General features: G+C 36.1%; 1 protein-coding gene across 2 annotated transcripts in view; it reads left to right on the top strand.

Moving 5' to 3' along the window:
- Positions 1-3,610: 3,610 nt before the first annotated feature.
- PPP1R1C (protein phosphatase 1 regulatory inhibitor subunit 1C) overlaps positions 3,611-14,122 on the top strand; it is a 118,673-nt gene continuing 108,161 nt past the window's right edge. Inside the window, exons 1-2 of one of the 2 annotated variants that reach the window (XM_081581008.1) lie at positions 3,611-3,691; positions 5,341-5,401. In XM_081581008.1, the coding sequence (XP_081437134.1) occupies positions 3,611-3,691; positions 5,341-5,401 (142 nt within the window). Of the gene's footprint in view, positions 3,692-5,319; positions 5,402-14,122 lie in introns of both variants that reach the window. The other variant, XM_081581007.1, reaches the window with a different exon arrangement.

Raw genomic sequence — 14,122 nt, 5'->3', positions numbered from 1 at the left:
TATGGTCTTTTACCATTGGACTCTTGTGGTTGGAACATCTAACCAGTGCAGTGATTCTGGTACCTACTCTGGACTTCTCTGCATGCGTGCTAAGTTGCTTCTTTGTGACCCTATGGACTATAGCCTGCTAGGCTCCTCTGTCCATGAGATTTCCCAGGCAAGAATACTGGAGTAGGTTGCCATTTCCTTCTCCAGGGGATCTTCAGACCAAGGGATCAAACCTTATGTTTCCTAAGTCTCCTGCATTAGCAGGTGGGTTCTTTATAGGCCCTTTTATGAAAGTAACCATTGTGATTAAAGCCCAGGCTTGATGCAGAATTGTCTGCATTTGAATGCTGTCTCTGCCACATATTAGCTGGATGACATTGGGCAAACTACCTAAACTCTTTGATTCTCAGTTTCTTCATTTCAAATTAGAGATGGCAATAGTACCTAGCTCAAAGAGTTGTTATGAATAAGTTAATAATGTTCAATAAGTTAATGCAGATAAAGCACTTATAATTGTGCCTGGCATATAGTAAGTGTCACTATTACTATTATCTGTAACAGGAAGAAAAAAATGTTCACCTAATATTTATCGTAACTATTTAAATTTAAAAAATTGCTCAGTCATGGCCGACTCTTTGTGACCCCATGGACTATATAGTCCATGGAATTCTCCAGGCCAGAATACTGGAGTGAGTAGGCTTTCCTTTCTCTAGGGATCTTCCCAACTCAGGGATCGAACCCAAGTCTCCTGCATTGCAGGCGGATTCCTTACCAGCTGAGCCAGAAGGGAACTATACTCCCCATATAAACATATTACAATTTTTAGATTATTTCAAATTTAAGTTGCATTTTAAGTGGGTCTTGGAACAATAATTTAGCTTTAAAAGGACTTCAAACACCTTTAACACAATGTCTCCTTTAATGCCACAGCAAAAAGCCTGGCATGGAGTAGGCTGCAGTATCTTCTCAACAAACAATTGCTGTTTGAGTGAGTGGCACTGAAAATGCTAAACAGTTAAAAGACAGACCGGCAGTTATTGTACTAAGTAGAGATATTCTGGGTGCTTTGGGAACACAGAAGAGGTGGCTCTAAATGCAATGTGGGTAGGAGGAGGTCTGTGAAAGCTACCTAGAGACAGTAACACTCAGCTGAGGCCTGAAGTATGCACAGGAGTTGGCCTGATGAAGAAGCAGCTTAAAGGGTCTAGACAGTCAATACTATTTATGATATTATTTCTGGCCGAACCATTCAAAACAGAGAATTAGTTATTGAGAATTGTTTAGTGATGTTTATGCTGTAATGCACATGTAGTATTTCACTTTACCATCTATTGTTCTAACTGATATCAAATTATTCTAAATAGGTAGAGATCCTATGTTAATCCAGATTAACATTGTATTTTCAGCTTTGAAAAATCTAGCTATTTTACTCAGTGGTTATGATGTGCTGGCGTTTTAATGAGATCTTTCAAATAACTCATTTTAAATAAACTCATTTAATCCATTTAAACTTCACTAAAAGGAAGTTCTCTTACTGCTCCACCTTGATAAACTAAGTAGCAGAGCCAGGATTTGAACTCAAGGCTGCCAAGTGCATCCTCTTAATTATCACACTAAATGAAGATTTGGATTAGCTACTCACTAGAAATGGTCCTATTTTCCTTACACGTAATTTGAAGAAATACTCAGAAGAAATAACTCCTTTAATGATATCAATTCATGTTATCATTTGTAAACTGTTACACAAAATGTAATTTATAAGTTTCCTCTTGAAACTATAAAGATGAACCCATCACAAGATTTCTTGCTGGTCAGCACTGTTCTCCAACTGAAAGTGCTTACACATCCCCATTTTCATTTGCTTTTTTCCCCTAGAGGGTATAGAAAACTACTTGAGTAATGCATATATCACTTTCTATACTCTTTCCACAGAAAGCTGCATACTTAAATCATTAAAATGGATTCTGGGTATGGACTCAAAATTTTTTTTTAAAAGAGAGAAAACTTCATTTGTAAATAGCTGGAATAATAGCCAATGTCTAAATGTAGATAAGTCCAAAGCATATTGAAAAATCTGTGTTAAAAATTTAGCATTCATCAAACACTATCTTGCAATAAGGAAGTAGAGAACTCAAGTTCTTTCTCCTATTAAAGCAGCATCATTTTCAGACTTCCTTTGCAAAAGGAGTTGAATGTATGAAGACCGTCTGGCTATTGTTTCCCCTTATATACTAACAGATGTGAAGAGCAGGCCATTTGGCCCCCTCTACCTTCACCACTAGCTAATATGACCGTAATCCTTATCATACGACTGTATCATTCTGAAGATTTTCCCCTTTACACTTTTCTCCCCTAAGACCTTTTGTTTGCATATATCCCCATTATTGACAACAAATCACAGTGTTGGATCCCATCAGGTTTCCACTGATGTCTAGTCACTTCTGTATTCTTCCAAATCAGAGGCTATAACTGGCGCCATCAGGAAATAGAGGTCATTGCAGCAGCAGTGACTTTCAAGCAATTTGCTAAATTTAGCAGTGCAATACTTTTCACTCTAATGAAAATTGTGGACTATAATTATAGAATGCTGGAACAGAACAGGAGCTTAAAGGTCATCAAGCCCAAACCCTTTGTTTTTCTGAGGAAGGTATGGGGGCCAAGACATTGCCTCTGATATGCTTGAGGCCACAGAACTTGTTAGTAGTAGGAATGGAACCTGAACTGAGATCTGCTCAGCCGGGAGGGTAATGTTCTCACTACACCACAGATGTCTCTCGTGATCAGTCTTACCTAAGGAGATCTCACAGCATAAATATAGCTGATATTATTGGTTGTGACGGGGTCGCTAAGAGTCCGACACGACTGAGTGACTTCACTTTCACTTTTCCCTTTCATGCACTGGAGAAGGAAATGGCAACCCACTCCAGTATTCTTGCCTGGAGAATCCCAGGGACTGCAGAGCCTGGTGGGCTGCCGTCTATGAGGTCACACAGAGTTGGACACGACTGAAGCGACTTAGACTTACCCTCCATGGCCATTCATCAGTTTGGTAGCTGGATCTGAAATAACTAAGGTGTCTGACTGATAAGGTATTCCGAGAGAAATGAAACAACTCTCTACCCAAACCCTGCCCCCAACTCTAAAAACTTCCTGCTTTATGTTCATCAATAATGAATGGCTCATCCCTGCAATACTCAGAGGGAGCTTACAATGCACTTTTGAGCAGCCGCTTAGTAATGTACAATGGATAGAGCCTTTCTTTCAAATCCCAAGGCAGCAGGTCCTTCAAGGCTAGCATTGCATTTTCAATTAGCTGCTGAGTGAATGCTTGGCATGTGTATATTAGTGAAGAGGCACACAATTAGCTTATTCCTTTCCATATTGTGCTGAGAGGATCTAAGGGATTGGTGGGGAACAGGCAAGCCAGGCATCACTGTGGATATTGAAGAAGAGAGTTACTCAGACCTCGGCATCTTCACTTGCTCGCGCTGGAATTACAGCTATTTATTACCAAGCACTCTGTGTGGCTGGGTGGAGTGCGCCTGAGGAAACACATCCCAGACACCACCTGGGGTTCGTCTTCCTGAGTCCTTCACATCTCTGACTAATTTTCATCATTATCATGGAGCCAAACAGTCCCAAAAAGATACAATTTGCTGTTCCTTTATTCCAGAGTCAGATTGCACCCGAAGCAGCTGAACAGGTAAGTGGAACTGGGTGGGGACCAGTTCCTATACATAAGTAATACAGACATACATTCTTGTTATTAATTAAAAGCTTCTCTACCTCTTGAATTTGCCTAACTTTGTGACTTCCCAGAATATATGAATGAGAAATAAGTTTGCTTTCATATGCACTTGTATTTGAGTTTCACTGAAGGAACTATTGGCTAAATGAAGTATTTCATGTGATACAAAATTAGCACCCCTTAAGGAAAAATGGTCATATTAGCAATTTAGATTTGGATCCAAAAATCTGTTTGTTTTTGCTTATTAAAATGACAGGTTCAATATTTATAGAAACATATATATTTTTCAGAATTAGCAAACTTTTATTTTTTATTTATACAAATCAAAATATTCACTTAACAATGAAAGCATTAAATCTTGGAATAATTTCAGATCATGGGCTTAATATTTTATGTTTTCATTGTGTATCAAAAGCAGCAACTATAATATATGTAATATAGGATCGTAGGTATGTGTATAATTTAAAAAACTTTTTTTCAGATGTTAAAAATAGTATTTTAACACAACCTAGATATTTTTCCAAGTTAAATATATCTATATATTTGTATTTCTATCTCTTTCTCTCTTCTTGGGAGGCTGGTTTACTGTATCACCTTTCATATTCAGATTTACTTAGACTCTTGATTCAATGGAACCAGTAAAAAGATCATTTGTAATAAAATTACAACAGTGAGGAGGCAAAAACAAATTTTTGCCTACGTAATTATTAATTTCTTAAAACTTGACTTATTCCTGAATCCTTTTACAAATATTATATACAAAGTCTTGAAAATAATTATTGAATCTGAGACTTTTATCTTCCTAGGATGTTTTGATAATCTGAAGTAGATTCACCCAAACTCAAGCCAGATAGATACAACCTTGAACATATATCTATGTTAAATGGAGCGTTGGTTCTATCCTGGACAAGATATTGTTAGTAAAATTTGTCCACCATTCTACTAATTTGGGAATTTACTTACATATTTAAATAATCAAGGATACATTAGAAATTCTAATAATATGTTCCTATAACTTAAAATAAGGGGAAAAAACACCACAAACCAAATCAATTAGTTTTAAGTGAATTATATACTTCTGTAAGAGCCATGTTCATTCTTTGTTAATTTGTTCTTAACAATAATCTAGAAAATAAGAAAAGTTTAAAATATTAATTGAAGTTAAGAATGTATGCTGTTAAATTTAACCTGCTGGAAATTTGAGTTTTCTAAGCTGCGCTTACCCTGATTAGAAATAAGGGTAATGGATCTTGAAAGCATCATCAATGTATGAGGCTCCAAGAGAGCCACTGAAATTAGCAAGTCATCCCTGTATTTTCACTGCGCTTCAGTATTAATATTTGATGGCATCATTTGATTACATACAACTATTTCTGTTCTGTGGAAATGTACTTTTTGATTAAAGAAGGTGATACTAGTATCTGCCAGTTCTAGTGTCTAACTTTCTTTCATTCAAAATAAAATTAGTGAGCAACCTACTGTGTGCCTCCCCAAAATTTACTCTTTATATTGGGAAAAGATGAGGAGGGGACAGCCTTGCAGGCTATAGAGCAATCTGGAGCAGCATCCGACTCTGACCTTAGCTGGTTCTTTATTGTTCACAGATCAGGAAAAGAAGACCTACCCCAGCATCACTTGTGATTCTCAATGAACATAACCCTCCAGGTAAAGAAGCATGATATCTTATGTACCAAAGCAATGGAATAGAATCGTTTGAAGAACATCAAACAGCATGCATGTCATTGTCAAAAGATTTCAATTCTGTTTTTCAGTTAGCAATAATCTAACAAGCTAATATAAACAAAATCAGAAATAGATACTATGAAAACTGTCTCATCTAACTGCTTTTTCTCTAGAATAACTTACTGGTGATGATATACTATGAAATGTTTTGTTAGCATTCACAGTCATGTGTTCAGGTGTTTGTATAGAACCTGGTTCAGTGCTTATTAATGAGCCTGGTGGAAAGTTGCTTAATTAGGTTTCATAGCTCAAATTACAGCCCTGGAGATGCTTATATCTTTATGGAGTAGGTTTTTTAATTTATCAAAGGTTGTCACGGGGTGGGCAATGAGCCACAGTTGGCTACAGCTTTGATGCTGATGTCATCTCTGAATAATGTAACTGACAAGTAACCAGATCAATTTTCAGCACTGCCCATTTGAGAGCTATTCTGAAGAGCTGCATCCATTTGTTGAGGTTTTATTCTCCATTTCCCATAAAAAGTAAAGCTGTATTATTATTCCTGATAAAGGACTATGATCTGTAATACACAAACAAGTACTTATTGAATGGAGGTGATTTTAATCTCACATTTAAGTGCTGTTTCTAGAAATAAAAGTAAGACAGCAAAGCTCACAGCATTAACCAAGCAGGACTTGTTGTTGGATATTTTGCAAGTATAAACAATAAGGGTGGATAAAATGAGTTTGCATAAATTGTAGTTAATGATTTGTTTTAAATTATTTCACTCAGGTGAAAGTCTTTGATTTTTTTCAGATCCCTTTCTAATTAGAGAAACATATTTAAGATAAGAAAGTAAAATTCTAATAGAATATTAGCCATGGAGCTCAAATACAGAAAACTGTTCATTTAATGGGAAATAAATTTGCAAATTTATTCCTGCTGAAAACAAAGAATTATAATTTGATCCTGTATCTTTGAAATGCTACAGCATTTTAAAATCATTTTTCAACATATTATCTCAGTAAATATTAACTTATATGTGGTTGAATAAGGGTGCAAATGATATGTACCTATAGTTTACAAATAAATGAATAGGTAATTTTAGAGCAATTTTCTGTCACTGCCTTTGCTCTAGTGGCTGACTTCTCTCTCTACAGTGTCCTAGAACCTCTCGATGCTAACCTTGAAAAGACGTAACAAGAACAGAATCTTCATAATTTCATCTGTACTAAATATTTCTTCCCTATCCAATAGTTCTTTGTTTCAAATATTATCTGAACACTCTCCATCAAACAAATGATAACAGCAAAAAAAAAAAAAAAAAGTAATTGTTAAATGAGCTTTTAAAAGCCGTTTCTGCTTGTTGTCCTGGAAAACAATGTGTTCTTTGACAGATAAAAATCAGGTGCAGCTTTAAATTCTGGCAAATAAACAAGTCTCTTCAATGTGTTGAAATTGCCCAGGACACATATGAGTATTCTTGGAATCACCTATCATTAATGCTGTTTAAAATTCAAATCCCTGAAAATATTTATTGTCAATTAATGAAGCAAAGGAAATTAAATTTTCCATTATAGAGACATGATTAACAGATCTTTCCAATTCATATGATAAGACTGATATATTATAATCATTATTAAATGAATTAGATATAGCTTACTTTAAAAAGGAGTTTGCAGAAATAGTCTGTTATAAAAGAATATTTGAAAGAATGATTTAATTTTAGATTAGAAATACATATGCTTTCTGTTTACATTTGATAGAAAGATATTTCAGCATGTAAATTCAGATTGTTTCCAAGTTCATCTTTGCTTGTGTAAACACGTAGATGAGGAGGGTACCTGATTAAGATTACAGGGGCAACAAAAAGGCACATCAGTCTCTTTCTTACCAATGGCCTAGAATTCTCAGCAGTAGAAGCACCACAGAAACAGTTATATAACCTGTTAAGAATATATCATCCTCCAGCATAGATAAGTTAATTTAATTCAAAGTAATGGGACACAAGACAGAAAATATTAAATTGAAGGCATCATACTTTAAAACTTTAAAAGTGAAGGGTGTGTCTTTATGGTGGAGAGGGTAGAGACTACATATTTTCTTCTTGAGATGACTCTAAACAGCCAATGGTACCAGAAAGATACTAGAAGCCAGAGATGTGGGGGTAGAGGCACACCAAAGACACATTTCATCTTTTTCAAATGTTTTCTAGGGTTGCCAATTTGAGTGACCTCGTAGCAAACTGCTTATCTTTGAGAAGTTTTAGCTCATTTTCTGATTAAGTGCCTATTTATGACAACCACTCTGAGATGATAAAGTAAGTCTCATTGTCTCTTTTTGTACTTCTTGCTATTTTTTTTTTTTACTCTTGTACAATATGTAGTTAACTGGCTTGATTCCTATATTTTTATTTAAAGGGATGACTACATATAAATCTCTATTTAGAAATAAATGGCAATGTCACTTTTTGCAATTTATTTCATCACATTTCTAGATTTAAACATTACTTGTATTTAGTAGGCTTATAAGAAAACTGTATATTTATTTGGCTACCAGTATCAGAAAACTGGGCTTCCCTGGCGGCTCAGATGGTAAAGAATCTGCCTGCAATGCAGGAGACTCGGGTTTGATTCTTGGGTTGGAAAGATGCTCTGGAGAAGGGAATGGCAACCCACTCCAGAATTCCTGCCTGGAGAATCCTGTGAACAGAGGACCTCCGTGAGGTAGCAAAGAGTTTGACAAGACTGAGTGACTAAGCACACACAATCGGAAAACTAGAAAACTATTAGGAAAAAATTTCAGAAAATACCTAATCTCACCACATATATCTTTATGAAAGATATAGAAATCAACCCAAGTCCCTGACACTTGCTCCATTTTATATGTATCAGAGAAGAATTCATAGAAGCAACTAGTTTTCAACACCAAATAATTTTAGGAATTAATATAGTTTTTTATAAAAATTTTTTTATTCTAAAATAACTCTTCAATTACTCTTATCAATAGAAATTCATTTACTCACCTTTTAAAAATTTATTTATTTATTTGGCTATGCTTCTGTGACTTGTGGGATTCTTAGTTCCCCCGGGCTTTGAACTCATGGCAGTGAAGCCCAGAATCCTAACCACTAGGTCACCATGGAACTCCCTCCTCACCTTTTTAAATACACAATTCTTCATTATTTCATTTTCTGGATTGAATATTCTCAGTACCCAATAATGATTTCTATCCAAATTCTCCTTGTCTCTAGGCCTTTGGAGCCAGAGCTGGAGACAGGCTTCCAGTAAAAAGCCCGATTAGAACAGGGCTTCTGAATATTAAAGTTTGTGGCATCCATTCTTTTCCACTTACTGTTAAACAGAGACAGTATGGTTACAATTAAGTTTAATGGACCTAATGCCTATTAAACATGAGTGAGCTGTAGGAGGCCAGGAGCTTAGTAAAGATTTGGGTAAGCATCCAGTAGTTTTGGCATCAATTAGAAGTTTGTTGTAGATCTAATAAGTGGAACTAGACATGTAATGTAAAACGGGGGATATTTATTGAACTCCCTCTACCACAGCCAAATTTGGGGGAGACTGATTTTCTCTTCCACACTCTGTGCTCCAAATATTCTTAGAAATGAAGAATAAACACAAAAGTATTTTCTCATGTGCATCATGTTCCTAAAAATTACTTAATATAAGACATATGTATTCAATAGCTTAGTATCTCCTTTCAACCTTGAGAGTAAGTCTATTCGCAAAGACAACTGGGATTTCCAATTAATTGGGCTGTTTGTCTCCACATACTGAAAAAGAAGCCACAGTTCATGGTGGAAGTAGCATGTGACTTTCTAAATGAAGCTTTCATTTTAGGAATTTGACAGTAAGTTAATTAATAAGATTTTCAAGGCTCTCAATTTAAAATCCTGTGACACAGGATAACAGAAAATATTGCTGGACTTATTAGACTGAGTTGTTCAAACAGAGAGGCTCCAGGAATTTTTGATGATGGGAGGTTTTGCAGGTCATCAAGTTAAAGTGAAGGTTTATTTGTAGTGTTAGGGCATTCATATGCTCATAATCTCTCTTCATGGAGACCCTCTGTTTTACAAAATGAATGATTTATCGTCAAAAGGCAATGGGCACTTTGAGTGCAAGTTCCAGAAATCACACTGAGGATTTTCCTGGGAATATTAAGGATGAGTAAGACATCATCAGCCCCAGATCTGGAGGGTCCTGTCATTCCCAGGGACCTCCAACCAAATGTATTCAAGTAAAAGCTGTGCTGAACCCATAGTCCATTCAGTTTTGTTTCATTCTTTTTTCTCATCTTCTTTGATAATAAAGTTGTCATACCTTCTGATCCACAATTATTGTTCATTTTCCAGCATTTATTTTGTCTTCTGAATATTAATGACAGTACAGAAGAAAGAAAGGTCCAATGTTTGCAGACTATTCAAGGTTTAACTGGTATTAATTTCTAATAACTGTCAGAAAAGCCTATTTTTTTCCCCTCAGCAATTATTTTTATGAGTTATTGAATGTCAAACCATGCTGAATGATTTAAACATAAGTGATGCATGTTGCTTTCAGAGGTTCATATACTGTACAATTGATTGACTTATTTTCCCATAACTGTTCAGTCTGTGCAGCCAAACGGCCCAATCAATAGGAATAAGTGTGAGCCAAAGATGAGATTTCAGTCCTTAGTCATGTCAAAGTCTGCTATACTTTGTATTCAAAGGACTGGTATAATCTTCACCAGGGAAGTCCAAAAGGAAAGGGACAAATTATAAAACTATGAAATAGTGCTGCTTTATATCAGCAAGATTACTACTTTTGCTCACTTTGAATAATAGTATGGGCTTCCCTGGTAGCTCACACGGTAAAGAATCCACCTGCAATGCAAGAGACACAGGTTTGATCCCTGGGTTGGGAAGGTCTCCTGGAGAAGGGAATGGCTACTCACTCCAGTATTCTTGCCTAGAGAATTCCATGGACAAAGGAGCCTGGCAGGCTACAATCCATGGGGTCACAAGAGTTGGAGACGCCTGAGCGAGTAACACTTCCACTTTCATATACTGCTCACCTTTTATGTTGATTTTAATTAGAAATACCTTAGTGATATATGACAGGATGATGATAAGTTCAATTCACTTCCTTTTTCTTGGCATCCGTTTTCCTACCCATGGGTAATACAGAAAGTAAAATATCCCTAAGGTACTTTTCACAATGCAGAAAGGCAGTATTCGTAGTGGGTAAAGCAATGCCTTTGGAGTAAGACTGGGGTTTGAATTCCAGCTTTGCCAGTTCTTGGCAGTGAGACATTAGGTGTAAAGCTAACCTCTGTGGGCTCAGCTTCCTCCTTTAAAATAGGACATTGAGGTGTAAGAAAATGCATAGCACAGTGTCTGCAACCAAATAGATAATGAAGACATGCGATCCCGCTTCATCATCATATCCACGCTGAGAAAAGCTAAGTTCTCCTAAAACCTTTATTTCTTATCAGAATATGGCCAGCTCTTTTCCAGTCCTGACTGCATTAGGGAGTATCAATGTCCCCATGAGGCAGTGATTCTTGATAAGAGAAAAGATGTACCGTAACTCCTAATTCTTCATCAGGATAAGATACACAATTGTGAAATTGTTATGGATCTGATACTATGGTATTTATTCAACTGACCATGTCTGGTTTACAAATATAATTTACATGAAATAGGAGTCCTTGGGAATTTAAAAAAAAACAAGAATGCTACTGATGTCTATAAAGTTATGAAAATATATACTGCAAGCAAAAGATCTTTGTGAAAGATTTGTATCCAATCAAAAATGCAATTCATGGCAATTTCCTGGTGGTCCAGTGGTTAAGACTCCACACTTTTACTACCAAGGGTCCGGGTTTGAGCTCTGGTCTGGGAGCTGAGATCCTGCAAACCACCTGGTGCAACCAAAAAAAAAAAGTGCAATTCATATTTCTAATAGCGTGTGGAAAGAAAGAAGATTAAATATGGAGTATAAAAAACCTTTAGCAATATTAAACTCTCATTTGATTGCTCACATTTGATTCTACTCCATTTGCTCTCCTTTTCTTCCAAACACTGTCCTTGTGCTATATTCTGCCCAAAATTTCTTCCTTTGGTTCCTTCTTTTGGTTCCTTTGCCAACTCTTAAGACTTAGTCTAGACTGACTCATTTGTGCAAATCAGTCTCCATCTTTTCCAAATAATCCTAATTAAATTGCAGCCCAAGACCCATTTAAATCTCAGAACTTTCCCATCTAATCTGATTCACTGCCTGGCTTTGTTATTCTAATACACTCCTCTCACCTGCAACTCTTAAAGCTATTTATTGATTTATACATTCAATTCAATTAAGTAGTCACTGAGCCCTTATTCTAAATCCTTAAGGAACATGTGGACTAGGTAACAGAGAATAATACACCTGGGTGAACCAGGATACAACTGTAATCACAAATTCCAACTGCTCAGACCACAGTACAATTAACTCTGACCAAGACACAGAGGCATTTATCATGCTCAGTTTTCTATGAAACAACTGTAGGACTTTTTTCTATCTTCTGGCTTTGAGCTTTTAAGAACTGGCATTAGAGTAAAATTTTACTATTTATTCCAAACTAGTAGATATAGCTACTAAAACTAGTAGTGTATCCCATAGATATTGGATGCTCATCGGCTATTAAATTTAAATGGATAAAAAACAGATTTTCAAATCCAATGGCAATCCATCAAACTTTTTGGGCACCTATTCTGGCTAAGGCACAGTGTTAACTGCTTTAGGGGATAAAATAGTAAGTCACCACCCCTTATCTCATCAGAAACCTACCTGAGGCATAATCTGACACATGTATATTGGTGGTAAGATCAACAGTATGTGGCAAAATATAAGATAGATTTCAATTCTGTACAGAAATGTTTACCATAGGATATTTTGGGGAATTAGGTTATAGTGTTGTAAAATACAGTACAAATATTTGATGCTTGATAAATGGCAACTATTATTTTGGAGAGGCAGGCATGTACTACTTAAAAGTAGAGGTGCTGGGACCACTCAGGCTTGGATCTGGCTCTCAGATAGCTACTTACTGCCTGTGTTATGCCAAGAAAGTGGCTCGCCCTTTTAAAACTTGTTTTATTCCAACACTACCAAATTTCATTAAATATAAAATATATTCATTAGAAATAAGGCTAATCTGCATCCACTAAATAAACAGATGTGCATTTTTGTTTCTACATAATAGTGCACATGGAGGACATTGTAATCAGCCATTCCAGGAGCTTAAGGGCACATTTGGTATCAAATTTAAGATAAGAAAAGTTTCTAACAGCTTTCTAATTGTTTTATTTCATAGTCACATTCAAGGAGAACAGTAAATTATCAAACCTCTAACAACAACAACAAATCTAACCAAGCTATGTAGTTAATGGATAAAATTATTTCTGTATTTATTTTAGACTTGCTTAGGAGCAAGCTTCAAGCTTTGGAATATTCTACCCTTTCTCTCACCATTTTCTACTCATGACTTTGACCAAATAGTGATCTGTTGCTGTTCCAGCAATACAAGACCTAATTTGGTAGCAGAATTTACCTGGGGCTTAAGCTGACATGCCCACACAGGGTCCACACAGATGCCTGCCTGGGCTCCATGTAGGATACTGTGAAGGGTACTGTGGTCTACTTGGAGGATGCAAGCTCCATTCAAGGCTGTCAAACTACACAGATAAAACTACAAAGAAAGGAAAAAAAGTACTGTAAGGGATGGAAGCACTTATGTGGTTAAGATTTTAGAGATGTTGGAAAATATCTTCCTAAATCAGTTTCCATACTACCTGAAATTTTACCTTTTTAAGTTGTTGTTAACACTGTTACTATATTCTATCTTCTGAAACACCAGGACTCTGACCAGATGTAACACATTGTCCTGGCACTTGAGAAAAGTAGTCTACCTGGAGATCAAAAAGCCTGAGGTGGAGAGAAAGGAAGGTCTTGGCACAAACATTCCAGCTGCTAAGATTAGGGACCTCCAAATTCATCTCTTCCTTCCCAGTCTATTTGTTCATATTGCCTTCTCCATGAGTGGCCCTTCATATCTACGTTAGTGTTTCAGAGGCCCTTGGAAAGTGTCGGGAAATGTTAAATCTATGAGTCTTTTCTGTGTTATGGACAGAAGTTTATCTATGAATTTAATTCAATGACTTTGTATCACTGTCAGTAATTCAATATAGTGATAATTATAGTGCTTATTAAGGCTGTTTGTGAAATAAGTTACTAAAACCTGCATTATCAAAGAGCTATATCTTGACAGTCTGATTAGAATATAATGACAGTTTGACCTTGGCAAGAAAGCTGAGGAAACTGTACTGTGTGAACTAAGAAAAGCTAGGAAATTTGTAACCTTTCTGGGTTTTTGTTGTTTCATTCTCTGGGAGCAATTTTCCATCATCATGGGAAACAATTTCATAGTCACACTCTTTACATATAAATGAATGTCCACCTGCTCATAAAAACAACCGAATACACAAAATGGAAGAATGAGAACAATAGTTATTTTGGAATTCAAGTTTTAGAATAATTTGCCTCAATGATATAACATCACTTTATGCTATTTTCCCCTGTTGAAGAATAAACTATTAGGATACACACACACACACACGGATATTCCCATGCACAAACACATGTACATATGCACATATAAGCC

This window comes from Giraffa tippelskirchi, chromosome 3 (assembly GCF_054371585.1).
Source record: "Giraffa tippelskirchi isolate mGirTip1 chromosome 3, T2T-mGirTip1v1.2.pri, whole genome shotgun sequence".
In the NCBI taxonomy this organism is placed as follows: Eukaryota; Metazoa; Chordata; class Mammalia; order Artiodactyla; family Giraffidae; genus Giraffa; species Giraffa tippelskirchi.
The sequence above is the reverse complement of the archived record's forward strand: the minus strand, read 5'-3'. Positions and strand labels throughout refer to the sequence as shown.